The 27775-nt window shown below is 33.8% G+C and overlaps 1 protein-coding gene across 1 annotated transcript in view; it reads left to right on the top strand.

Annotated features, from left to right (window-relative positions):
• SPATA1 (spermatogenesis associated 1) overlaps positions 1-26340 on the top strand; it is a 35298-nt gene extending 8958 nt beyond the window's left edge. Inside the window, 10 exon segments of the mRNA XM_004431584.3 lie at positions 911-964; positions 1054-1285; positions 13707-13821; positions 14574-14634; positions 17442-17550; positions 18234-18359; positions 21249-21427; positions 23648-23746; positions 26107-26162; positions 26164-26340. Coding sequence (XP_004431641.2) covers positions 911-964; positions 1054-1285; positions 13707-13821; positions 14574-14634; positions 17442-17550; positions 18234-18359; positions 21249-21427; positions 23648-23746; positions 26107-26162; positions 26164-26194 — 1062 coding nt within the window. The 3' untranslated portion in view covers positions 26195-26340.
• Positions 26341-27775: the final 1435 nt, after the last annotated feature.

Raw genomic sequence — 27775 nt, 5'->3', positions numbered from 1 at the left:
TCTCTGCCTGTGTAGTTTTTAGATATTCTTTTTCTAAGTTACTCTCTATTACATCACTATTTTATTTTCATAAATCACATACCACTATCCTAAATCATGTTTATTTAACATCTGCTCCCCCAAGAAGAATGTAAGCTGCTTGAGAGCAGAGACTTTGCCTTGTTTACCATTGTATTCCCGCCATATCTAACACTGCCTGGCACATAGTATGCCCTCAATATTTGTTGAATGAAGGAATGAATAACAAATGAACTCTATGGGTTGAATATTTAGGAAATAAAGTTTATAAGGTTGGACTTTGAATCCCAACTTGGAAACTTCCTAGTTATAAAATGTTGGGCAAATTACTTAACTCTCTTTGCCTCAGTCTCATTGTCTGTGAACTACAGCTAGTATATGTACCTATCACATGCAATTGTGAGGATTAACTGAACAAATATATGTGAAGCACTTAGAATAGTGCCTGGCACATAGTGAATCCATGCAAGTGATAGCCATAATTATTATTATTAAATGACATAGAATTTCTGTTATGTTTAGTACAGTGAGTAGAAATAGGATTATATTCTACATTTTCTAGAATCTAGTCTTAGTTACCAGCTTTTAGATTTGATTTCTATGTCACAGATATGCACCTTCTGCAAAAAAAGTAGAGGTAAGGAGCCAGCCCCGTGGCCTACTGGGTGAGTTCAGCGTGCTCCACTTCAGCGGCGCAGATTCAGCTCCTGGGCACAGACCTACACCACTCGTTGGCAGCCATGCTGTGGTGGCGACCCACATACAAAATAGAGGAAGATTGACACAGATGTTAGCTCAGGGCAAATCTTCCTCGGCGGAAAAAAAAGTAGAGGTAAAATTAATTGAAAAATGTTACAAAACTTTCATTTTTTTCTCATTTATTTATTTCTAGGTGAAGGCAAAACAAGAATCAGAATTGAAACTCAAATCATTTGCACCTCCATATGTATGTCATGTGATATTTTAAGCTTATGTTTTAGCTTACTGTTTTTTTAAATTACAAACTAATTTTTTAAAATTTCCTATATGTTTTAGGCTCTTCAACCAGAATTATATTTGCTTCCTATAATGGATCATTTAGGAAATACTTATTCAGCATCATCAACTGTTTCTTTAGATGGGCTACAGACTAATAATGGTGTTGCTGAGGCTGCAGAAATAATCCACAGACCAGTTAGTGTAACTTTGTCAAAGGAAGAACCTGGAACAGATCCCAGTTTTTCAGAAAACGCTTTGAAAGAGCTTCTTAACAAGAATCAGGAAGAAGGTGATTTCAACTGGAATGGGAAAGACAAAGAGGTTATTATAGTACATTTTAGCAGTCAGGTCTGTGAGCAAATTCTGGGCAAATCTATCCTTACAAATGTGGACAGTATAAAAAGAGAGCTACAATTCAAATTGGGGATTTTTAAAAATAGTTTTGCCAGATGGCAGAAAAAAAAATAAGTACTATTCTAAAATAAAAACAAAATCATAATACTTACAGCACTTAAACTTTACCACTTTTTCTTCTTTTATAATAGTTTCAGATAAACTTAAGGCTAAAGGAGAAGAGAAATGAAGTGATTACTGCATAAAACCTTGGTGTTATTATTATAAGTCCTGAAGGATCTTCACCAGGAAAACAATGTCAAACCAAAGCAAAACAACTTTAATATTGGGAGACATTTGTATTTCAAATAATTTAAAATTTTTATCTGATTACATCCATCAGTTTAATGATAATTCAGTTCTTAAAAAGCAGTAGGTAATTAAAAAATCAAAATTAAACTTATATAGATAAAGCTGGTACTACCCTCTAAGAATCAATTGAAAAAAAAATCAGTTGAATTTTTTTTACCTTATTGCATACAGGAAATAAACTGTTTGTGATAGAAAAGCAAATATACTAAACATTTATAAATGAAATGAATTTCCCCCCCAAAGTAATGACAACATCCATTACAGCTGCAAAATACACTTGTTCTTCAACTGTTACCTTTTTCTTCATCTTTAGTTATAGCAATTATATTCTAAGTTTATGCTATACCCAGAGATATTCCAAACTTAGCACTTTCTTTAATCTTAGGTGCATTTAGTAATTAACTGTTCTGATGTGATTACTATTTCTGATGAGACATGTGGATGAGATCCACCTATTTTATTACTTGATACCAGTTAGATGCTCAGTGAGCATCTTCACCTCCTTTATCTAGGCGTGTCTGCAATGTTAAATATTGCTTTCCAGTCATATTACTTAAAGGTTAATGGAAAAAAACACCTGGGGAAAAGAAATGCAGAGTGAAATCCCACTGTTTCTGGAAAGGACAAGGTCGAGTGGCTAATAAAGTAGGCAATTGCCCTACTTAAAGCTGTAAGTAGTGTCATATTTCATACCCTGGGCTACCGGCCCCATTCCTGAACTATGCTACTTGCACAAAACCCGAAAAATCTTTGGTGAGAGTGCTTAATCCTATGAGTTTTGTGTAAATGTAGCTTTTAAATGGTATTAATTTCTTGGTGCATCACTCCAAAAAAATTAACTATATTTTTTTTAATTGCGGTAACCTTGGTTTATAACATTATATAAATTTCGGGTGTGCATCATTATACTTCTATTTCTGCATAGATTACATCATGTTCACCACCCAAATACTAATTACAATCCGTCACCACACACATTGTGCCTAATCATCCCTTTTACCCTCCTCCCTCTTCCCTTCCTCTCTGGTAACCGTCAATCCAATCTCTGTCTCTGTGTGTTTGTTTGTTGTTGTTTTTATCTTCTACTTATGAATGAGATCATACGGTATTTGACCTTCTCCCTCTGACTTATTTCACTTAGCATAATACCCTCAATGTCCATTCATGTTGTCACAAATGGCTGGAATTCATCATTTCTTATGGCTGAGTAGTATTCCATTGTGTGTATATACCACATCTTCTTTATCTATTCGTCCCATGATGGGTGGTTAGGTTGCTTCCAAGTCTTGGCTATTGTGAATAATGCTGCAATGAACACAGGGGTGCATGTATCTTTACGCATGCATGTTTTCATGTTCTTTGGATAAACACCCAGCAGTGGAATAGCTGGATCATATGGTAGTTCTAGTCTTAATTTTTTCAGAAATCTCCATACTGTTTTCCATAGTGGCTGCACCAGTTTGCACTCCCACCAGCAGTGTATGAGAGTTCCCTTCTCTCTGCATTCTCTCCAGCAATTGTTGTTTCCTGTGTTGTTAATTATAGCCATTCTGACAGGCTTGAGGTGCTATCTCATTGTAGTTTTGATTTGCATTTCCCTGATAGTTAATGATGTTGAACATCTTTTCATGTGCCTGTTGGCCATCTGTATATCTTCATTAGAGAAATATCTGTACAGGTCTTTTGGCCATTTTTTAATTGTGTTAGTTTTTCTGTTGTTGAGATGTGTGAGTTCTTTATATATTTTGGATATTAACCCCTTATCAGATATATGGTTTGCAAATATCTTCTCCCAATTGTTAGGTTGTCTTTTCGTTTTGTTGATGGTTTCCTTTGCTGTGCAGAAGCTTTTTAGTTTGATGTAGTCCCATTTGTTTATTTTTTCTATTGTTTCCCTCGCCCAGTCAGACATGGTACTTGAAAATATGTTGCTAAGACCGTTGTTGAAAAGCGTACTGCTTATGTTTTCTTCTAGATGTTTCATGATTTCAGGTCTTATATTCAAGTCTTTAATCCATTTTGAGTTATTTTGTGTGTATGGTGTAAGATAATGGTCTACTTTCATTTTTTTGCATGTGGCTGTCCAGTTTTCCCAGCACCATTTCTTGAAGAGACTTTCCTTTCTCCATTGTATGTTCTTGGCTCCTTTGTTGAAAATTAGCTGTCCATAGATGTGTAGGTTTGTTTCTGGGCTCTCGATTCTGTTCCATTGATCTGTGTGTCTGTTTTTGTGCCAGCACCATGCTGTTTTGGTTACTATAGCTTTGTAGCATATTTTGAAATCAGGCAGTCTGACACCTCCAGCTTTGTTCTTTTTCCTCAGGATTCCTTTGACTATTCAGGGTCCTTTGTTGTTCCATATAAATTTTAGGATTCTTTGTTCTATTACTGTGAAAAGTGTTATTGGAACTTTGATAGGGATTGTTTTGAATCTATAGATTGTTTTAGGAAGTATGGACATTTTAACTATGTTAATTTTTCCAATCCAAGAACATGGAATATCTTTCTATTTCTTTGTGTCTTCTTCAATTTCTTACAACAATGTTTTATAGTTTTCAATGTACAGATTTTTCACCTCTTTGGTTAAGTTTATTCCTAAGTATTTTATTCTTTTTGTTGCAATTGTAAATGGGATTGCATTCTTAATTTCTCTTTCTGCTACTTCATTGTTAATGTATAGAAATGCAACTGATTTTTGTATGTTGATTTTGTACCCTATAACTTTACCATATTCATTTATTACTTCTAAAAGTTTTTTGGTGGATTCTTCAGGGTTTTCTATATGTAAAATCATGTCATCTGCAAATAGTGACAGTTTCACTTCTTCCTTTCCACTTTGGATCCCTTTTATTTCTTTTTCTTGCCTGATTGCTCTGGCTAGGACTTCCAATACTGTGTTAAATAGGAGTGGAGACAGTGGGCATGCTTGTCTGGTTCCTGTTCTTAGAGGAGTAGCTTTCAGTTTTTCACCATTGAGAATGATATTAGCGGTGGGTTTGTCATATATGGCCTTTATTATGTTGAGATACTTTCCTACTATCCCCATTTTATTCAGAGTTTTTATCATAAATGGATGCTGTATCTTGTCAAATGCTTTCTCTGCATCTATTGAGACCATCATGTGATTTTTATTCTTCGTTTTGTTAATGTGGCATGTCACATCAGTTGATTTGCAGATGTTGAACCATCCCTGTATCCCTGGAATAAATCCCACTTGATCATGGTGCATGATCTTTTTAATGTATTGTGGTATTCGATTTGCTAGTATTTTGTTGAGGATTTTTGCATTGATGTTCATCAGTGATATTGGTCTGTAATTTTCTTTTTTTATGTTGTCCTTGTCTGGTTTTGGTATCAGGGTAATGTTGGCTTTGTAGAATGAGTTAGGAAGCTTCCCCTCCTCTTCAATTTTTGGAAGAGTTTGAGAAGGATAGGTATTAAGTCTTTTTTGAATGTTTGGTAGAATTCACCAGGGAAGCCATTTTGTCCTGGACTTTTATTTTTTGGTAGGTTTTTTATTACTGTTTCAATCTCCTTACTCGTGATTGGTCTATTCAAATTCTCTATTTCTTCTTTGTTCAGTTTTGGAAGGTTATATGAGTCTAAGAATTTATCCATTTCTTATAGATTATCCAATTTTTTGGCATATAGCTTTTCGTAGTATTCTCTTACAATCTTTTGTTTTCAGAGGGGTCCGTTGTAATTTCTCCTCTTTCCTTTCTAATTTTATTTATTTGAGCCTTCTCTCTTTTTTTCTTGGTGAGTCTAGCTAAAGGTTTGTCAATTTTGTTTATCTTTTCAAAGAACTAGGTGTTACTTTCAGTGATTTTTTCTACTGTTTTTTTAGTCTCTATTTCATTTATTTCTGCTCTGATTTTTATTATTTCTATCCTTCTACTGATTTGGGGCTTTGTTTGTTCTTCTTTTTCAGTTCCTTTAGGTGCACTGTTAGATTGTTTATTCAAAATTTTTCTTGTTTGTTGAGGTAGGCCCGTATTGCTATAAACTTCCCTCTTAGAACCGCTTTTGCTGTATCCCATAAATTGTGGCATGTTGTATTTTTCATTGTCATTTGTATCCAGGTATTTTTTGATTTCTCCCTTGATTTATTCATTGACCCAATCATTGTTCAGTAGCATTTGTTTAACCTCCACATATTTGTGGCTTTTCAGATTTTCTTCCTATAGGTGATTTCTAGTTTCATACTATTGTGGTCAGAAAAGATCTTAGTATTATTTCAATCTTCTTAAATTTATGGAGACTGTTTTGTGGCCTAATATGTGATCAATCCTGTGGAATGGTCCATGTGCATTTGAAAAGAAGGTGTATTCTTCAGTTTTTGGATGCAATGTTCTGTATATATCTGCTAAGTCCATCTGGTCTAGTGTGTCTTTAAGGCCAATATTTCCTTATTGATCTTCTGTTTGGATGATCTATCTATTGGTGTAAGTGGAGTGTTCAAGTCTGCTGCTATTATTGTGTTACTGTCTATTTCTCCTTTTATGTCTGTTAATAATTGCTTTATATATTTAAGTGTTCCTATTTTGGGTGCATAGATATTTACGAGTGTTACATACTCTTGTTGGATTGTTCCCTTGATCATTATGTAGTGCCCTTCTTTGTCTCTTGTTACAGTTTTTGTTTTAAAGTCTATTTTGTCTGAAGTAAGTATTGCTACCCCAGCTTTCTTTTCATGGCCATTTGCATGGAGTATCTTTTTCCATCCCTTCACTTTCAGTTTGTGAGTGTCTTTAGGTCTGAAGTGTGTCTCTTGTATGCAGCATATATATGGGTCTTGGTTTTTTATCAGCCACCCTATGCCTTCTGATTGGAGCATTTAGTCCACTGACATTTAAAGTAGCTATTGATAATATGTACTTACTGCCAGCCTTTTACTTCTTTTCTGGGTGGTTTAGTAGTTCTTCTCTATTCCTTTCTTTTTCTCTTGCTCTCTTCCCTTGTGCTTTGATGGCTTTCTTTAGTATTATGTTTGCGATCCTTTCTCTCAGTTTTTTGTGTATTTATTATAGGTTTCTGGTTTGTGATTACCATGAGGTTCATATGTAATAACCTATATATACAGCAATCTATATTAAGTTGATGGTCTCTTTAGTTTGACCTCTTTCTAAAAGGTCTACTCTTTTATTTCCCTCATCCCACATTTTATATTTTTGATAACATATCTAACCTCTTTTTTGTACATTTGTATCCGTTACCCTCTTATCATGGAAATAGATAATTTTTTCTTATTTGTGGTCTTCTCTTTCCCCCTTAATAAGTCCCTTTAGCATTTCTTGTAGGACTGGTTTCTTGGTGATAAACTCCTTTAATTTTTGCTTGTCTGTGAAACTGTTTATCTCTCCTTCCATTCTGAATGATAACCTTGCTGGGTAGAGTATTCTAGGCTGTAGGTTTTTTCCTTTTAGCACTTTAAATATATTGTGCCACTCTCTTCTAGCCTGTAAGGTTTCTGCTGAGAAGTCAGCTGATAGCCTTATGGGGTTTCCTTTGTATGTAATTTGTTGCCTTTCTCTTGCAGCTTTTAGGATTCTCTCTTTATCTTTAATTCTGGACGTTTTAATTATGATACGTCTTGGTATGGACCTCTTCAAGTTTATATTTTTTGGTGCTCTCTGTGCTTCCTGTACCTGGATGTCTGTTTCTTTCCTTAGGTTAGGAAAGTTTCAGCTATTATTTCTTCAAATAGATTCTCTGCCCCTTTGTCTCTCTCTTCTCCTTCTGGGACACCTATAACACAGATGTTACTGCACTTGATGTTGTCCCAGAGGTCCCTTAGACTGTCTTCACTCTTTTTAATTCTTTTTTCTTTTATCTGTCCAGCTTGGGTGATTTCCTCTAGTCTTTCATCCAGCTGGCTGATCTGTTCTTCTGTATCATCTACTCTGCTTTTGAGACCCTCTAGTGAATTTTTCATTTCCAGTATTGTATTCTTCAATTCTGATTGGTTCTTTTTTTATATTTTCCATTTCTTTGAAAATTAACTATACTTTAAATGGAAAGCCAATGTATGCTCATTTAGAAAGTTCTAGAAACATCAATAAGTATAAAGAAGAAAATAAAGATTAACAATAATTCCACCATCCAGAGATAGATTCTCTTACTATTTTGGTGTATATTCTTCCAATTATTTTTTCAGTTCTTCTATAGAATTATTTTTTAACTTTTAAAAATGACACAAACTCTTTTAAAGCCTCTTCTTTCATTTTAAAATCTATTATAAACATTTCATATCAATAAATATAGATCTAAATCATGGTAGTATTTCCTTGTGGTATAATTTATTTATTCAACCCTATATTAATGTTTTTGCTATTATGAATAGTCCTGCGAGCAACATTTTTCTAAATACAGCTTCATGCATTTGTCCTGTTATTTTTTTAGAAGTTTAATGGCTGTTTTGAAGGTAATGGTTTTTTGTTCTTCTTCTTCTTAGAAGAACTTTCCAGTCTTGTGTGACTCTCTCTGGCCACATCCGCTGCCTTTCCCAATAGAGATAACTACTACTTTGATTTTTTGAGCTAATTGTTTTCTTGCTTTTCTTTGTAGTGTTACAACCAGAATATATATTCCTTAACAATACTTTAGTTTTGACTGTTTTTAATTTTATTTAGATGGAATCATATTCAAAGTGTCTTGTTTTTGACTTGCTTCTTTTACTCAACGTTGTAATTTTAAGGTTCAACCATGTTGTCCCATATAATACTATTTCGTTTCTTTTCATTATTGTATAATATTCCATTATATGACTATATCATAATTTATTTACCTATTCTGCAGATGGATGTTTGGTTTGTTTCCAGTTTGAGCCTAATATAAATACGCTATTATGTACATTTTTGTACATGACTCCTAAATGTACACATGCAAGAGGATCTCAAGGGAGTATACCTAAGATTGGCATTGTATGCACATGTTCAATATTCCTAAATAATGTCCGTGTGTTTTCCAAAGTGGTTGTACCCAGCAGCAATGTCTGAAATTTCCTATTGAACCATAACCTTGCCATTCTATCAGATAATTTCTGTCTCCCTATTTCTGTACTCTACATCATGGATAATTTCTTCAGATCTTTCTTCCAGATCTATCTTATTGCTTCTCTCTTTAGCTGTGTTCTAATCTGCTGTTAAATCCTTAAATTGAATTTTTAATTCCAAATATTTTATTTTTCTTTTCTAACTGTTCTCTTTGGTTAAACAATTTTTCATATGTTTACTGGCCATTTGGATTTGCCTTTAATTCAAGTTTTGCCCATCTTCTGTTCTTTTAAATATTTATTCATTTTATATACATATATGTTTTTTTTCCAGCGTGTGTGTGTGCTTGTGTATGTGTGTAAAATTCTTTCTAGATTTTAGTTTTTGGCTTGTCTTTTTATTCTCTTTATGATTCTTTTGATGAAAGAAATTCTTAAATTTTTTCAACATGCTCTAATAATTTTAGAGAGAAGAGTTTGATGCCTTCAACTATGTATCATTTTTGCTTTATGTATTTTGAAGCTCTTTATGTATTTTGATGTGTATACATTTAGGATTATCATGTCTTCTTGATGAATTGACCCCTGTATTATTATGTAATGTTTCTCTTTATCTCTAGTAATACTTTTTATGTTGAAGTTTACTTAGTCTAATGTTAAGATAGCCACTCTGGTTTTCTTTTGACTAGCACTTACTTATTATATCTTTTTCCATTCTTTTACTTTTATCTATGAATTTATATTCACAATGGGTTTTTTGTAGATAACATATATTTAGATCTTACTTTTTAATCCAATTTGACAATCTATGCCTTTTAATAAGGGTGTTTAGACCATTTACATTTAATGTAATTATTAATGTGGTTGGTTTTAAATCTACCATCTTACTATTTGTTTTTATTTGTCTCATCTATTTTCTTTGTTTTTCTATTTTCTTGCCTTTTTTGGGCGGGGGATTGAGTAGTTTCTTATGATTCAATTTTATCTCCACTATTGGCTTATTAGTTATTCCTCATTTTAAAAAAAAACTACAGTGGTTGCTGTAGGGTAGAGGTCAGTAAACACCTATGATTGTATTTTATTTTATTTTAATCCATGCCCTATGCCTTGTTTTTTGTAAATAAACTTTTATTGGATCATAACCCTGCCCGTTTATTTACATATTGTTGGTGGCTGCTTTTGCCCTACAACAACAGAGTTGAGTAGTTGTGACAGAGACTGTATGGTCCACAAGCCTGAAATATTTACTATCTAGCCCTTTAAGGAAAAGTTTGCTGACTCTGCTCTAGGGTATATATTATACACCTTTAATTTGAAGTCTACTTTCAAATTATATATAACTTTATATATAGTATAAGAACCTTACGGCAGTATCCTTCTATTTCCCCCCTCACATCTTTTGTACTATTGTTGTCATACATTTTACTTCTACATATGTTATAAACTTTACAACACTTTGTTACCATTTTTACTTTACACTGTCAGTTATCTTCTAAAGAAATTAAAAATAAGGGGAAAATGACTTTTTATATTCAAGAGAGAATTTCTTTCCCCCCACCCACTGGTAGTAAACCTAGGCTTTGTATCAGTGCATGATCCTGAGCCCAAGATGATCCTGACAACTTTTGCTTCTACCCTTCCTTCAGCCTTTGCCTAGGACTGGTGGTCGGAGGGTTTCCTATCCCCTCCCCAGTGGTAAGACTGTTCAAAGTGGGAGGGGAGTTACCTGTTCTTCTCTCTAGGGAAGATGGCTTTTGCTTTTATCCCTCCTCAAAACCAGTGGATTTTTGCCTCTGCCCTGTGATGGAAGAGTTTCCTGTTCCTCCCCACTTGGATTAAGACTTTTACTTTGTGTGATAGAAGACTGTTGAGAAGGATGGGATTTCATGCCTGTGTGCCACTGATGTCTCTTTAAGGTCTCCTGCCCAGTTTTTCTTGTAAACATATGATACAGGCACATGGAAAGGATCTTACCATTAAGTATTTACTCCCCTTTGTGTCTGGGGATCCTAGAGATTCCAAACTATCTTGGTAGCCCACATTGGCCTTTAGAATTACTTAAAATTTTAGCAGTTACCTCTTCCTTCTGTGCTCTGCCAAAGGTGAAACATTTCAATTCCTTACAACCTCAACTCTCTGATGAATTCAAGGAAAGTTATTATTTTATAGATTATTTACCTTTTTCTCCTTATTCAGGTGGGAGCACTCTTTTGTCTTTCTATATCTTAAGCAGAAGTGGAACTGAAGTTCTTAAATTTTAATATAGTCAAGTTTATTAGCATTTTCTTTTATGGTTAGTGTTATTTATGTTTTCTTTAAAAATCCCATTTTTACTCTGAGATCATGAAAATAGGGTTCTGTATTATTTTACAAACATCTTATGGTTTGCTTTTCACATTTACTATGTGCATCTACCAGGAATTAATTTTTATGTGTGGTATGAGATAAAGTTCTTTAATTTTTCCATATGTACACTACCATTTATTTATGATAGTTGTGCAGTTTCTTAAAATGGCCCAATTGCTCTTTAGTAGTGCATGATGATGCAGAATATCTGAGCTCTAACATTGCAGTATTATCAAATATGACTGATAAAAATATGCACAGTGTGTTTTACAAGTCCTTTAATGAGAAAGTAAAGAAGTATTTCTTTACCCATTTTTACATATAAAAATTGGTATTCCCTTCCATTAGTTATCTTCTGTTCTTTTCCATAGGTCTGTGCTATATATCTTTACATTTTTGACATGCCTCAGCTTATAACATGTTTAATACTGGACTCCATCCTTGCCCCCAAACCGGTGTACTTTCTTGACTTCTTTCCTTGGTTTCATCATTCTTCCAGTTGTTCAGTCGTTAGGCTTTGAAATTTTCCTTATTGTAGAATAATAGATTCCTATGGAAAAGGAACCTTTAAAACCATCTTGACTAGCCTCCTTGCTTATAATCTCCTTTCCAATCTATCCTCTAGGGTGCTGTCATAATCATTCTTCTTGTTACAAGTTGGATTATTTATCTCCCTGCTTAAAAACCTTTGAAAGACTCATTGATTACTATTTAAAGCCCAAGTTCCTTAACATGGCGTAGAAAACCCTTCATACTCTGACTTCAAACCCAGGGTTGCAAATGTTTGGCCATGCAGATTCTTCACTGCCTAACTCCCGAAGGCTCCCTTCACATAGATCATGATATGAATGGAGCTTTCAGGATTTGCTTAACGTGGTAGTTGGTTCAATAATTTTTAGCTAGGAGTAATATAGTGCTATTATTATTACAGTTTGAGGGTAGGAAGGAGAGGAAGAAGTTCCATGGAGTAGACTTGGAGAAGTAGGTAGGGACTTGAACTGCAAAAGCTTTGCTTGCAAAGCTAAGGAATTTTGTAGGCAATGGGAAGCCATTTGAAGTTTTTAACAAGGGTGGCATGACTGGATTTCAGTTCTAAAAAAACAACTTAGATGACAATATGGAGAAAAGAGTGAAGTAACAAAGACCTGAACCAGGAAATGCAGTGGAATAGAAATCAGAACTTGAAGGCAAGAGACTTGTAAGGACTGGGCCCTGTGCTGGGTGCTTTACATGCACTATGTGATTTTAGAGATAAGGAAACTGAAGTTAGAGAAATAACTTACCTGAGCTCACACCTGCCGTGACAATGCCAGGGCTTGAACTCTTGTGCGTTTGACTAAAGCTCATGCTTTACAATACTGTCCAAGAGTCATTCTGAACTTGTCACTATTGCCAAAAATGCTACATACATTGTACTTTGTGTCTTGCCATTTTCTTTGCTTAAATTCCTCTTACCCTCTTCTTTGCCAGGCAAACATCTCACAGTTCAAAACATAGTTTCATAGTCATCACAGCCTTTTCTGTGGATCTATAATACTTAACATATATTTACTATAGCTCTCAAAACACTGTATTATGATTTTTTTCAGAAGATAATAGACGTGCTTTCTTTTTGTTATTAAATTGCATAGGTATTGAATGGTGCTGTGCATCATGCTCTAAGCTGTTGCTAGGAATGAGAGATACATATCGTGTATGCCTATAAAAATGTAACTTAGAATCTGTTGAGTTTTGCTTTGTTGGTTTTTTGGGGGGGGTGGGGGGGCAGTATTTTACTATTAGCTTTTAAACAGCTGGTATATCCATTTTTTGTTCATTTTGCATTGAATATATCTTTTAGAAAATCCCTGTTTGTTGTCCTTAAATAACTATTCCAGCACCAGCTGGGAAATAAATGGTAGCAGCCAGTCTAAAATTAAACCAATATGGGCTTCAGGTTATAAAATATTGTGGCAACCCTTGTAAAATGACTTTTAAAGTATTAATTTGATTCATTCCTTTTTTTCTATATTAAGAAAAATTGATTTTTCCAAGGGAAAAAAAATCTATATTAACACTGCCAGGTTCATGGATCTTTTATTCATATAGATCATAGAGAACATTAATGTTAGCATTTTAGTGACAGATTGTGTAGTTTTCCAATATGGAGAAATCTGTTAAAATGAGGGGAGATTTTATAAATGGAAATGTATGTGAAATAAAAAATGACATTATATGCTCTATATTTACAACAGCATTTTCCTCAGAATACTATTTCAAAAGATTGCTTTTGGCAAAAGCTTTCTGAAGACAATTAAGTTTGAATATAACCCAACTTACTACACCTCTTGCAGATTCACATTGTACATAAAAACAGAGAAATGCTGCAATAGGACTATGTGTGTGTGAGAGTGTGTGTTGTGTATGTACGGGTTTGTTGTCCTGTTAGGGTTGCTAATCCAATTTTTCCCAAACTAAATTGACCAAAGAATTCTCCTTTCACATAAACTAATGTTTCATGAAATTCACTTTGGAAATTGTTGCCTTGTATCACGTATAGTAGAGTTCCTGGAGATTCTGAAGCGTAGGACAAGATTATAGTATGTACATATAAAAACAAAATTTTATTTTAGTATTTTCTTAATATTATGAACTTTATTTGCTATTGGATGAACATCACCATCAGCTGGGGGAAAAGCCACTCCAAAAGAAAGCCAGACTGGAAAAAATCAAATTGGAAATTCTGAATTGCCAGGATCATTGGAAGATTCAAACAATGATTATTTTAGCAACAAAAAAAGGTAATTAGTATAGATGTTGATTCCACATGTCATAATCTAAACTATAAGAAAAAGAATGAGATATCCAGCGTACTGTCAAGAACTTCTAATTAGAACAAAGATACAACTGAAATTAGTGATCTTTTTAATTAAAATTACCTTGATTCTGATCTTTACTGTTATATACCAACATTCTTCTCCAATATAATGAAGAATAATCTATTGCTTAAATTTATTACTGTTGTAATCCTTTTGTCATCAGGGGCAACCTAATGGCAGAAAAATTTCTGTCTTTGTTTGCCTTTCTTAGAACTAATTTTTCTGCCTCTCTTAGATTCTTAATTATGGCTAAACTAATCAGTATGCTGGAGTTTCACATTGGTATCATTTCATTCAGAATTATAGTACTTAGCAGTTTTGCATATAGTCTTTTGAAATTGACAAGGGATTTTATAGACAATTACTCACAAAATAACTATGAAGAAAATATGTTTACAAAATTTCCGGTTATTTTGCCTTGCTATAGACATTCACTATGATTTGAATTTAGCTATAATATAGTGAAATATGATTTTATTATTCATACTAAATGTAGTTTATGTTTGTCTTTGAGTTTGAAAGATAATATGGTAATAGTCTCAGGCTGACTTTAAAAAATTTTTAATGTTATATTTGTGTTGACAGAATATCAAATAAAATATATGAAATATGAAAAGCTAATATTTATGGAATCATTTTTTAATATGACTTTCAAATCTATCATTCCCTTTAAGTCAGGTTCTTTGGAAAAATGAAGATGATAGAGTTAATACCATTAGAAGAGAGGACAAGCAGGTATGATTTTAAAATTTTTGTTTAAATGTGGTATTGCAACATGATATTTATACTGAAATTGAAATGAAACTGCAGATTAAAACAGTAGAACAACAACGATTTGCTGAAGATGCCACGCCTTTGCTCCAAAACCCAAGGGCTCTGAGCTGTGATTCTCCTACCAGGGCTTGTCATAGACTCCCTTCGGCATTCCAGTTTACTACGCATCAAGCGTCACTGGACCAGCACACAAACACAAGTGGCAGTACTGCTTGCAAACCCTTTTGGATCGCCTTGTGAGCCTTCTCTTGCTTTAAGCCCACTCAAAGTTGACAGTCTTTTAGATTATTTGATTAAAAAAAGAAGATTGGAGTGGCACATCCACATGTGGTAAATGCCTCTCCAAATTCCAAAGAGGTCCATCAAGTGACTCATTCTCAATGGTAGCTGAGGCAAGATACAAAAACCTGATTTTCTCTTTAAAGGGGATATCTCAACATATCCCAGACCGTGGAACTCCCAGAAATTTCAGTGAATTGACAGGCTCCTGAATTTTCTTGAGGTTTATCTCCCATCCTCCAACTTCTAAGGTTAGAAAAATTTTATTTCAAGAATGTTGTCTGAAATAATAATTTTAGAAAACAATTTAAATAACAGATTTGTTCCACAAGATCACAATTAGTCTTGTCTTAGATCTTCCTTACGTTTTATATCTATCACTTTCTCTCTGATCTATTTTACTGTTTTCTGTGTGTTTCATTTTCTTTACTCCTTTTATTACTATTCTCCACTCCTTTTATTTCTATTCTCCACTATCTTTACTGTATTTTTGGTCATATCTTTTCCTTCTTAGATACCTGCTAATTTATTCATTTCTGAGACAATTTTATTTTTTCTTTAATTTCTTTCTTCAGTTTGGCCAACTTCCATTTCACATCTTCCTGTTGTTTTTCCATTTTTATTCTGAGTTTTTAAATTTCTGGCAAATGTTTGCTTATGCAGAAAATATGTTGGGAGTATTGTTAAGTTTTTCTCTGCTTCATGGCTGCCTATTTTTGTTTTGTTTTAGTTCTCAACTTTGAGGGTTTTTTAAAAGTAACTTTGTGTAGATGCCAAATTATTTTGTAGCTGTTGTCCATGTTTATTTCTGTTGGATTTTTCTGTATTAGTAACTACAGGTGTTCTTATAGAGGAACAAGGAGGGGTGTTTTGGTGGCTTATTCTGCTTCTTAGATCAGAAGTGCCCTCTTCTGTTGATATAGTGAAATGCAGTTATTTATTTATTTATTTTGAAATAAATGGGGCCTTTTGGGGAAAGAGTCTGTTTTCTTTGGATTCTTTTCTAGCTTGATTCAGCAGAGCTTTTATCTTGGCTGCTGCTTCTTTTCTCTTAGCATCTAGCCCTGATGGAGCACCTTTTGCTTCCAAAGCATTTTTCTCTCTCCCAGAAGCTATGTCTTCCCATGAGTACTGACCACCTCTGGCCCCTTACATTTTAGAAGCCCCTTTCTTTTGGATTCCTCCTAGAAAGTGCTCTCATTTACCAGATCTTATCCTTACTTTCAGTATTTCTCCACTGCATGCGGGTCCCTCGCCTTCCAGACTAAACCATGGTTGATTTTTACTGTCTTATCTGTGTATAGTGCCCTCCAATGCATAGTCCACATCTGACTCTGCTCAGATGCGGGCTCGTGGGCACACTCTGCTGGTCTAGGGTGTTTATTTCCCCACTTACATGTAAATTAAATATGTGTAAATTAAAGGATTCTGTGTCCTAGTTATACTGTAGACATAAATTATGGGTGATTTTATTTGCATTCCTTTTTTTAGTAGTTGCAAGGATGTGTGGAGAGATTCTAATTTAGGTGGTTGCCATTATCCTGTGGGAACCTGACCTTAAAAGTTAAGAAAAGAACGGGGCCAGCCCAGTGGCATAGTGGTTAATTTCTCATGTTCCGCTTCGGTGGCCCAGGGTTCATGGGTTTGGATCCCAGGTGCAGACCTACACACTGCTTGTCAAGCTATGCTGTGGAGGCGTCCTATATACAAAATAGAGGAAGATTGGCACAGATATTAGCTCAGTGACAATCTTCCTCAAGCAAAAAGAGGAAGATTGGCAACAGCTGTTAGCTCAGGGCCAATCGTCCTCACCAAAAAAAAAAAAAAAGTTAAGAAAATAAAGTAGAAAAATGATAACAAAACAAAGGAGGAGTAAGGGCTTAATGAAGACAAAAGTAGAAATTAATAAGTTAAAGAAGTAAAAAACCTAGCAGAATTAAAAACAATTCAAGATCTATACAGTGGTAGTGGAAGAAATATCAATGTTGGTAAAGATTGAGGTAGTTTATCAAAAAAGGGTAGAAATGCAAAAATTAGGAAAGGTGAAGGTGATATAAACACCAATATATACAAATAAAATGTATGCTAAAATTTGAAAATGTGATAGAATTTCCAATTTTCTAAGCAAATATAAATTATCAAAATTGGCTCACGATGAAAAAAAATCAATAGCCATCCTAGAAAATTTTAAAAGTTATCATAACAAGTAACTGAGATCAGAAATCTTGGAAGAAAATCATATTTAGAAAGGAATAACGGATTCTTTTTTTTTTTTTAATTTTAAGTTTGAAGCACCTGTGTATAATGTCCAAGTAATGGTGAAATGGAGAAACTGGAGCACAAGAGTCTATAGTTATAAATACAGATTTGGGAGTTCATCACCACATAAGTTAAAAAATGCATTGCTGTTGTGGATTATCAAATGCTTACAGATAGTGAAAAATAACGTCACCCTACCAATTCTTACTGATTTTCATGTTTCCTTACAGATAGGTAAAAAAGAATGTGTCACCCTACCAGATCTTATTGATTTTCCTTCATTTCCTTGTCAACTTGCTCTTTCTCCAGGAATAGCTATCTCTTTATTACAGATTGAGAGTAAGTATGATGACACCGTAAGTACAGATGATTCTGTGAGGTAGTTAAATAATGTTAATGGGGAGTTATTGTTTAATGGGTACAGAGTTTCAGTCTGGGAAGATAAAAAAAGTTCTGGAGATGGATGGTGGTGATGGTTGCACAACATTGTGAATATACGTAATGCCATTGATCTGTATATTTAAAAATGGTTAAAATGATAAATTTTATTATGTATATTTTACTGCAAAAATTAAAGTATATGAATTTTATGTTGATTACTGCATATGTTTAGTCACTATTATTCTTTTGCTTTTAAAAATATGCTCTAAAATATACATTTTCCATGTAAGATTTAAGTGCAATAACTTTGGGCCCAAGATAAATTTACCAAAAGAATTAAACCAAGAAGTATAACTACTTGAGCTCTACCCAGTTTCTACACGTTTATGTAAATGCAGAAGACACATACTGTATTCTTCTACATAAATGTAAATCCCCTTATGTTTCACTCTTAGAAACTGAAATGACTCCTGAGTGCTTTTCAAAGTGGAAAATGCTATACTGCAGCAAGAAAAATAGAGTTTTGGGTAAAATTTATTCTTGATGTTTTAATAACTTTTAAGTTTTACCCTCTGTATTTTAGGATATGAACCATCTTTTAGCTTTTAGACATTGATGAGTATGGGTTGTAATCTTTTTAGGAGAGAAGATTATCGAACAAATGAAACAAGTAAAGGAAGAAAGAAGATGTCTGGAAAGAGTTAGAGAAGAACTAATAAAAAAAGTTGAAAAGCTATTTGAACAGAGCAAATTGAAGCAGTATCATGGTAAAGTTCATTACATATCTTTTATCACTATGAAGAAAACTTAAGTTTTATATAATTTATGCTTTTGGAATAAATAATAAAGTTATAATTAATATTTACTATTTTACTGTTATGGTTTAAGCAGTACACTATTGATATGAGTTCAATATAGAAAACATGAAATCATTGTTCATCTCTTTATATAATAAATGCAACATGCTTTACATAGGATTTTTTAAATTAAAATTCAAATTTTTTTATAACTGGCATTCATTTATTTGTGTATTCATTCTTCCACTCATTTATTAAATATTTATTAGATGCCCTCTGAATTGAGCCACTGTTCTAGGGGCTGAGGAGATACTAATAGGGAGATACAATCTTGTCCCTGCCCTCAGATAAGAAATCATAATCAAGTTAAGCAGTAATGACACATCCTGATGAATGCTGTGATAAAGGAATTACAGAATTCTGTGCATGGGGGAACAGAGGAAAAACACCTAAATTAGAAGGACGAGATCAAGAAAGGCTTCCAGGAAAAGTGTTAGATATGCTAGAATCTGAAGTGTGCCTCCTCTTGGCTTGTGCCTCTTGGCTGCAGACCTTCAGGCACGCTTTTCCCTTTGCCATCTACATCTTCTTTTCCTATCATCTCCTTCTTTCCCTTTCTTCCCAGTTCACTTGGCTATTTCCTACTAATCATTCAATCTCAGCTTAGATATCACTTACTTTAGAAGCCTTCTTTGTGTCCCTGAGTCTCCTCTAGGTGCTTAATTTTTTGATATGTATTCTATCTGCTTTGCTAAACTGAATGAATGAATGAGAGAAATTAGGTAGCAAAAGTAAGTAGTTTTCTTGCAATAGAATTAGAAACAGTGTTGTTCGGACTGGTGGAAATGAAAAAATGAGCCAGAGTGGAGAAAGTCTAAGATAATGGTTTGGGAGATGTTAAATGATTTGAGAGGCCTGCATTTTGAGTTGTGTTTGAGGATTATAAGGGTAAAAGGTATATATGGAATTGACTGGTTTTAGGATTCTCAATTTACAGCAAAATTACTGCTCCAGTACTTCAGAACTGACTGAAGGTTATAGACAATGTCAAGAGATATTTCTGAAGGTTCCACCTCATAATATTAAAATGTTATCCTGGAAGTGGTGGCAATGACTCAGCCTTGTCGTACTGTTAAAAGAGCAATTTTATCAGACAAATTTGAGCAATGGACTAGAAATCACAGGACCAGGATTCTAATAGCAGATCAATGTTTTGCTTACAAAACTTATTTCTCCTCTTTGTGCCTCACTCTGCTTATAAAATGAGAATGATCAATTTCTGTTTTGACAGGAATGTTTCAAGATAAAAGGCATGTATCAGCCATCAAATATTTATTGAGCCTACTATGTACCTCAATTCCCAGCATTGTTTTAAATGCTGAGGATATAGCGGTAAACAAGACAGACATGGCTCTGCCCTTAAGGAGCTTGCCTCTAATGGGAGGAGAGAGACAATAAACAAATAAGACAATATCAGTTACTGATTAGAGCTGAGAAGTCAATTTAAAAGAGCGGAACAAAGAGTGATGGGGCAGGAGAGATACTTTGAGGAGAGATAACTTTCAAGGAAGGCATCTCTGAGGAGATATCAAGATTTGATTAATAAGGAGGCAGGCACGTGAAGAGAGAGGGGAAAAACAGTCCAAACAGAAGGAACACTAAATGTCAGCTGCAGAGATAGGAATGAGCTTGTGCCATTAAGGACCTGAAATAAGGCCAGTGTGGCTAGAGCATGAGAAATAAGGACGAATGTAGAGGGAGATGAAACCAAAAGGTCAGCAAGGGACAGGCAGGCCAATTCCAGGAGTGTGGATTTTATTCTAAGTAAGGTGGAAGCCACTGGAGGATTTTTAAGCTAGGGATTTACATGATTTTTAAAATAGTTTAGGAAGAGCAGAATAACTGCTGTATGGTATAGCACATGGAGGGGCAAGCATGGAAGCAGAGAAAGATAATGCAACTTTCAAAAGATGATGGTGGGTTGACTAGGGATGTAGCATTGAAGAAGGTGGGATGTGCCCGATGCTGGACGTATTTTGGCAGTAGTACCTGTAAAACTTGCTGAGGGATTGGATATAGGGCATGAGGGAAATAAATAGCTAAAATCTTAAGATAAAGTTCCATATTGTTATATAATTTTAATCAAATCACCTTATAATATAGAATTTTTAAATTTGGGGGTTACCTTTCTTTGATATTCTAAAAAAAATTAACAAGGGCATATTCTGGTAGATTAGCATATAGTTTGTGTTCCTGTTAAGTTTATATTTAGAATCTAATTGGTGTCAAAATGATTCCCTAAACTGGCAGTGTTTAATTTCTACTTTTCTCAACCAAGGGTCTCAGGTTTAAGAAATTCTACCCTATAGAAGTTTTGGGATATATTTGGAATAATTTTGATAAATGATGAGTCAGAATCAGCTGATTTCACAAGACATAAATCATTTTAGGGGCTGATAAAATAAGGAAAATCTGGAAAAATTATATTATGCCTTTTTCTTTGATAGTTTTAATTATATAAATAATGAATTCAAATCATTATGGAAAAAAGTAATCAAAATAAAAAATATACACATTTTGCTTTAGGTAGTATTTTTAGTAAAGAATTTTTAGAAATAACTACAAGCTTAAAGAAGAACTTGGTTGTGGTTCCTGGATTTACCACTATTTTACTATATTTGTAGGCAAGTCTTTTCATTGTTCAATAAACATTTCACTCCTACCTGTAATTTCCTCAGCATGTGAAGAAGGAAGAGGAGAGGAGGAGAAGGGTTTAAATTAACTCTACAGTCCTTTCCAGGTTGAAAAGTTTAAGCTGTTAGTCAGACTCAAAATATATAGGCTTTGCTCTTTTTGTAGCCTGTGATGGTTGGAAGAAAAAGTACTTTGAGTCAAAGAAAGTTACAGCATCGTTGGAGGAGGTTTTAACAAAACTTAGAGAAGATTTGGAACTGTACTATAAAAAATTGCTCATGCAACTTGAAGCCAGGGAGATCAAAATGAGACCAAAGAATCTGGCAAACATCACAGACTCTAAGGTACTACTAAATGTGTTGACATTCTATTAGAGAAGTTCTATTCAAAATATATGCTTTATATTTGTTAGTATTATCATATGTGGGATGCTTTGGGCTACAGGTAACAAAACCTTGACTTAAACTGGCTTAAACAATAAGAAAATTCATGATTTCATGTAACGGGTGCTGAGGAGATATAATCAGCAGCTTAATGATATCTTTAAGGGCTAAGGTGCTTCTGATATTTTCTCCCCATTATTTTCAGGGTTGGCTTCACTTTAAGACTGCTTTTCCTCATGGTAGCAATAAAGTTACCAAAGGCAAGTAGGGCTATATGCCTCCAAAACAGTAGAGAACCTCTCCTAGGTGCATGGAATATATAAAACTTTCCCTTTAGCATGGTGGGAGATCAAGCAGGCCTATCCTGGATTGCTAATAGTTACCAGGGAATGCTGTGTGCTGATTTAGACTAATTAGGATCTACCTCTGTACCTGCGGATTGGGTCAATTTCCCTGATTCTATGGGAAAGAGATGAATACCTGATGAAGATGACAGGGGACTAACAGTGTTCACTATATTCCTTTTTTTTTTGTAGTTGGGGGGGGGTAGGTAATAACACCCACGAATCTAAAGGTATTGATATTCTAAAGAAGTTATTAAATTATGTTAAATTTTGGGGCTAACTGGGTGGGATAGTGGTTAAGTTTGTGTGCTCTGCTTCGGCAGCCTGGGGTTTGCCAGATTCGGATCCCAGGCACAAACCTAGATACCACTCATCAAGCCATGCTGTGGCAGCATCCCACATACAAAATAGAAAAAGATTGGTACAGATGTTAGCTTAGCGACAATCTTCCTCAAGCAAAAAGAGGAAGATTGGCAAGAGATATTAACTCAGGGCCAATCTTCCTCACCAAAAAAAAATTATGTTAAATTTTGATCAACTCATTTTTTTCTTGAGATAGTCTTGAATCTTGACAGATCAGAGATATGAAGTTTATTTTTTAATTGAGTAATTTCACCATATAATTAAACAACCAACAAATTCTAGAGGCCAGTTATCAGTTTAATTTTTGTTGGCTGATCCCACTTATACAAAAAAGATTTTATAAATATGTTAATTATGATTAAGAGTAGGGATTTAACTTTAGACATGATGAAATATTAAAAGTTTACTATTTTATTTTTTCCCAGTTTTATTGAGATATAATTGACATGTAACATTATATTAGTTTAAGGTATAGAACATAATGATTTAATATATGTATCTATTGTGAAATTATTACCATAATAAGTTTAGTTAACATCCATCACCTTACATAGTTACAATTTTTTTTCTTATGATGAGAACTTTTAAGATCTACGCTCAGCAACTTTCAACTATACAATATAGTATTGTTAACTATAGTTACCATGCTATACATCACATCCCCAGAACTTACTTATCTTATAACTACAAGTTTGTACCCTTTAACCACCTTCACCCATTTCCCTCACCCCCCACCCCCTACCTCTGCCAACCACCAATCCATTCTCTGTTTCTATGAGTAAAAGTTTACCATTTTAGATAAATTTAATGTAAAATCCAAATAGGCTCAAGTATGGTTTGTCCATATCAGCTGATACTTTTTTTTAGCATAGCTGATACTTTTTATCTTACTGGTTAAGTTCAATATATGATGTTTTTCCCACAAAGGTGGCTTAAAATTTTAAATAATTTCTTTGTTGACCATTATACCTCATATACTTTTCTGAACAAAAGTAACCAAAAATCTTCTCATATTAAATAGGTTTTCTTGTATTAAATAGGTTTTCTTATATGAAATATAGTATTTCATTACTAAATATTTTAAAGTAATTCTAATCTGTCTCAGCTAATAAAGCATTATGCCAATTTTTAAAGCCTTGCTAGTATCTTAAACCTAGCATATTCCTTTCATAGTAATAGTTGTTGGCTTTTATGGTGCTAATTTAATGGTAACATTTACAAATATCTATTTATTTTTATAATGCATGAATAATGGTAGTAGAATAGAAGAGAAAGTGGTCTCTAAAATATAAGAAATCAACAGTCAATAGTAATTTACTCCAAAGCAATAAGTTTATTTTATGGAATAGGTTATTTTCATGATTTGCTTTTTTAATATTTGTTATCACATCATAGCTTATGTTTGCAAGGCAGTTAAAAATAAAAATGAATAGATGTTATACTAAATAAAGATGTCTTTATATATCTCAAACAGAATTACCTTATAATCCAGATCACTGAGGTACAGCATGCAATTGACCAACTTAAGAGAAAATTGGATACTGACAAAATGAAACTCATAATAGATGTTAAGGTAATTTGCATTTCTCCTAATCAGATTATAACATATATCTTGAAATAAAATATTTTGGTGTTTGAACTTTGGGTGTTCATAGCATAAGAGTAGTAAGGATTGACTGTCTTAAAATTGTTACCTTGACAACAAAGAGCATGAGTGAAAAAAATGCAAGAATATTCACTAAATCATATAAAAAGGTGCATAACAAGGCCAAAGTAAAATTTCACTAAGGATTAACGGAAAAAGACCCTGTGAATAGGTAGTTTCAATAAAATATTTTAAAAGAAGTAATTTTCATATATTAGAATCATTCATAAATAAGTCTGACAAACCACTGAGCTCTCTGAGTTCCCATTTAACTTTTTTTTTCCCTCTCTTGGGTAATTATCTCATTCTCTCTGGTTATTTTCATATATATATAATTATATGAATGCTTTCAACTCACCTCAGAAATAGCTTTATGACATAGAATAATGACCCTTTTCTAGAATCGGCACTGTCCTATAGAACTTTCTGAGATGATGGAAATTTTCCATACCTGCACTGTCCGATATGGTAGCCACTAGCCACATAAGGACATTCAGCACTTTAAATGTAGCTTGTTGTATGACTGAGAAATTGAATTCTAAACTTTATTTAATTTTAGTTAATTTAAATTCAAATAGCTATATGTGGCAAATGGCTACTGTATTGGTCAGCACAGTTCTAGATTCTTTTCACTGGCAGTGTTCTCAAGGCTAAGCCCTGCCTTAACACTGAGAAGCTCAAACTTAAAATACAGAAAAGGCAAAGGACAATTTTTAACAAAATATGAGTTATTTAACATTCTTATACGGTATGCACTCAAAAAAATAATTTGTTCAATGAATAAAAACTCAATGTATTCAAAAAATGGCTCAGAGAAGCCAATGCGGAAACTTGTACACTTAAGAAGAGTTGAGCGGTTAGAAGGGAGCAATAAAAATGCCCCCAGAGCTTTCAGTTACGACTCTCTCGGTGCTCTTTTTCCCTGGAAAGCATGCACATTAGATCTTACAATCTTTGTATTTTTTAACCTTATAAATATCACTTATCAATGGTTTGAACCCAAATTAGAATTATTAGTGCAGGGGCCGGCCCCGTGGCTTAGCGGTTAAGTGCGCGCGCTCCGCTGCTGGCGGCCCGGGTTCGGATCCCGGGCGAGCACCGACGCACCGCTTCTCCGGCCATGCTGGGGCCGCGTCCCACATACAGCAACTAGAATGGATGTGCAACTACGACATACAACTGTCTACTGGGGCCTTGGGGGAAAAATAAATAAATAAAATCTTTAAAAAAAAAAAAAAAAAAAGAATTATTAGTGCAAAAACAGGAAAGACAAATAGAAAAAAGAGAACCAAGTTTTCAGCTTACAGACTAGGGGAAAAAATTCCTACATTTAACCACAGTGCCTAATTGGCACATAGTTGGACATTATTAAGTATTGGACATTCTTAAGTATTTATTATTGACTTCTGAATTATTTGCTGAAAACTACCTATAAAATTCAGAACTTAGGGGCAGAAAACCTAGCCTGAGTCTGTTGCAACTATATCCAAGATAGTATCGTATAAACAGGATGTCTTAAAGTTAAATGAGCTGTCAGCTGGGGATCCTGTTAAAATTAGCAGGATCTGACTCAGGAGGTCTGGAGTGAAGCCTGCGATTTATTCGTTCCTTACAAGCTCCCAGGTGATGCTAATGCTGCTGTTCCACAGACAATACTTGGAATAGCAGGGGCTCTGGTACCACATGGGTTTGAGTTTGAATCCTGGCTGTGCCACTTACTAGTTTTATACCTTGACTGAGTTACTTAACTTCTAGGCATCTCACTTTCCTCCACTATAAAATGGAGAGAAATAATAGTATCTGCCTCAATAAGATGTTTGAAAGAATCAAAGGAGTTAACACTTCTGAGTGCTTGCCACAGAATGAACACAATTATATTTCTAAAGTACCTATTTAGTTTCTAAGGGCTAAGAATTAAGGTTTTTTGTAATTTTGTTTTTGTTTTTTTTTACTATTTTCTTTACACATTGAGAACAACAGATTTTGAAGCTTGAGCAAAAGATAAAATTCTTTCTCACTCTAGTTTTTCAGAACAGTTTAATTTTATTATGCCTGTATACTAATAAACGAAATTATTTGATAGCCTATCTAGCAGTTAATAAGCATGCTTGTTCAACAAGACTTATGACCTATGCATTTACCATGGGGACACAGTGGGAGTAAAAGCATTGAAGGCAAACGAGAGAAGACAGTTAAAGCAGTTACAAAAACCCTTATTTATATGATAATTACATAATTTTAGAAGGGTAAGATGAAAGTTCATTTCTGAAAGGTAATTCTTTTTATAGATGAGAAAACAAGCAGTTTCAGATTTACGCACATTGAAAGCTGAACTGGCACAGAAGAAAATTAATACATCTTTACAATCTCAATTAAGTATGTTAATTTAAAACTTTTATTTGTGAAAAAATATAAATATTTATTTAAACAGGTTTGTTTAATCATTGTTCTCCTTGGCAATATTTTAAATAAATCGTAAGTTTTATGTTTTTTCACTTTTCATGTGGATATTACAAGGTGTTGCAGGAAATATTATATGTAAAAAAGCAAAATCGTGGCTATTTGGTTACTTTTGAAGGTTTCAAGTATATCACGTATTTTAAAGTACTATATTTTATAATTTTCATTTTTAAATAGTCTTTAATAGCTAATAGGACTATAAAATCAAAAGTCATATATTTTAGTAAATGTGAATTGATTTCATGTAAATAGAGACAATATAATTTGTTTATTGTATTTTAATTAAAAGTAATCTGGAAATATAAAAGAACAGGGATATTGAACTTGCATCCAGAGATAAAATAGAAGTTAGTGTCTAAAAATTTAATTTTTTAAAATTTATTTTAGAAATACAAAGACAATAGTAATTCAGCAAATACTATGGAAAATGGTTGGTTTTGCTCTGCCATAAAGAATTGTGTATGTAGGAAATGAAATAACCTGATGACTGAATCATCATTTATTCCAATTTGGAGGGAGGAAAATGTGCAGGGAAGGCAGGATTTATGTTTAATCTAAGTATTTATAGGAATCAATATAAGTGCAACACAATGTTCTTAATTGCCTTGAAAAGAGAACAGAGACCTCTGTACATTTAGAAAAGTTCTTTGCACAAAATTTCTCTTTGAGGAAAAGAAAATAGTTAAGAAACCAATGTCTTTAGATAAAAGCAAAATGCAGAAAAATATAGAAAAAGAAAAAATTTAACCATGAAAAGAAAACTAGTCAAGAAATAAATTATAGATGTCCATAAATGAAGGAATATTAATAATTGGAAGGGTAAATGACAATGAATAGAATCAGGTTCAACACCAAGTTTTTCCTAAAAATTTCAGATATAACCTCCTAAAAAATAATTTTGTTGAAAAATATTAGGTAGCTCTAACCTACTCAAAATATTACTAAGTTATCTTCTTGTATTTTGTGAGTATTTTAATCTTTCACTTCCTTCTTTTTCTCTGGAGCCTTTTTTTGTGTGTGTTTGTGAGGAGATCAGCCCTGTGCTAACATCTGCCAATCCTCCTCTTTTTTTGCTGAGGAAGACTGGCCCTGGGCTAACATCTGTGCCCATCTTCCTCTACTTTATATGGGACGCCGCCACAGCATGGCTTGCCAAGCAGTGCGTCTGTGTGCACCTGGGATCCGAACCGGTGAACCCGGGGCTGCTGCAACAGAGCGCACGCACTTAACTGCTTGCACCACCGGGCAGACGCCTCTCTGGAGGCTTAAATGAGTTAAATTCAAGTGCCTCAGAGAGCATGAGTACTATATGGAGTCAGGAAGCAGAAAAATTATTTGCATCAGTTTGATGAACCTAAAGAGGAGACACTAAATTGCAGATTTTAAATTTAGCTTTATTGAACAAAAAATACAGAGCAAACTGCTTCTCAAAGACTAGGTTTTTAAAAATCTATCCCAAGCAAACAATTTCCACTTCAAATTATACATATTTTAAAA

Source organism: Ceratotherium simum, chromosome 2, assembly GCF_057802395.1.
Source record: "Ceratotherium simum simum isolate JZ-2026a chromosome 2, ASM5780239v1, whole genome shotgun sequence".
Classification (NCBI taxonomy): Eukaryota; Metazoa; Chordata; class Mammalia; order Perissodactyla; family Rhinocerotidae; genus Ceratotherium; species Ceratotherium simum.
Note: the sequence above shows the minus strand (reverse complement) of the source record. Positions and strands in the feature narration are given on the sequence as shown.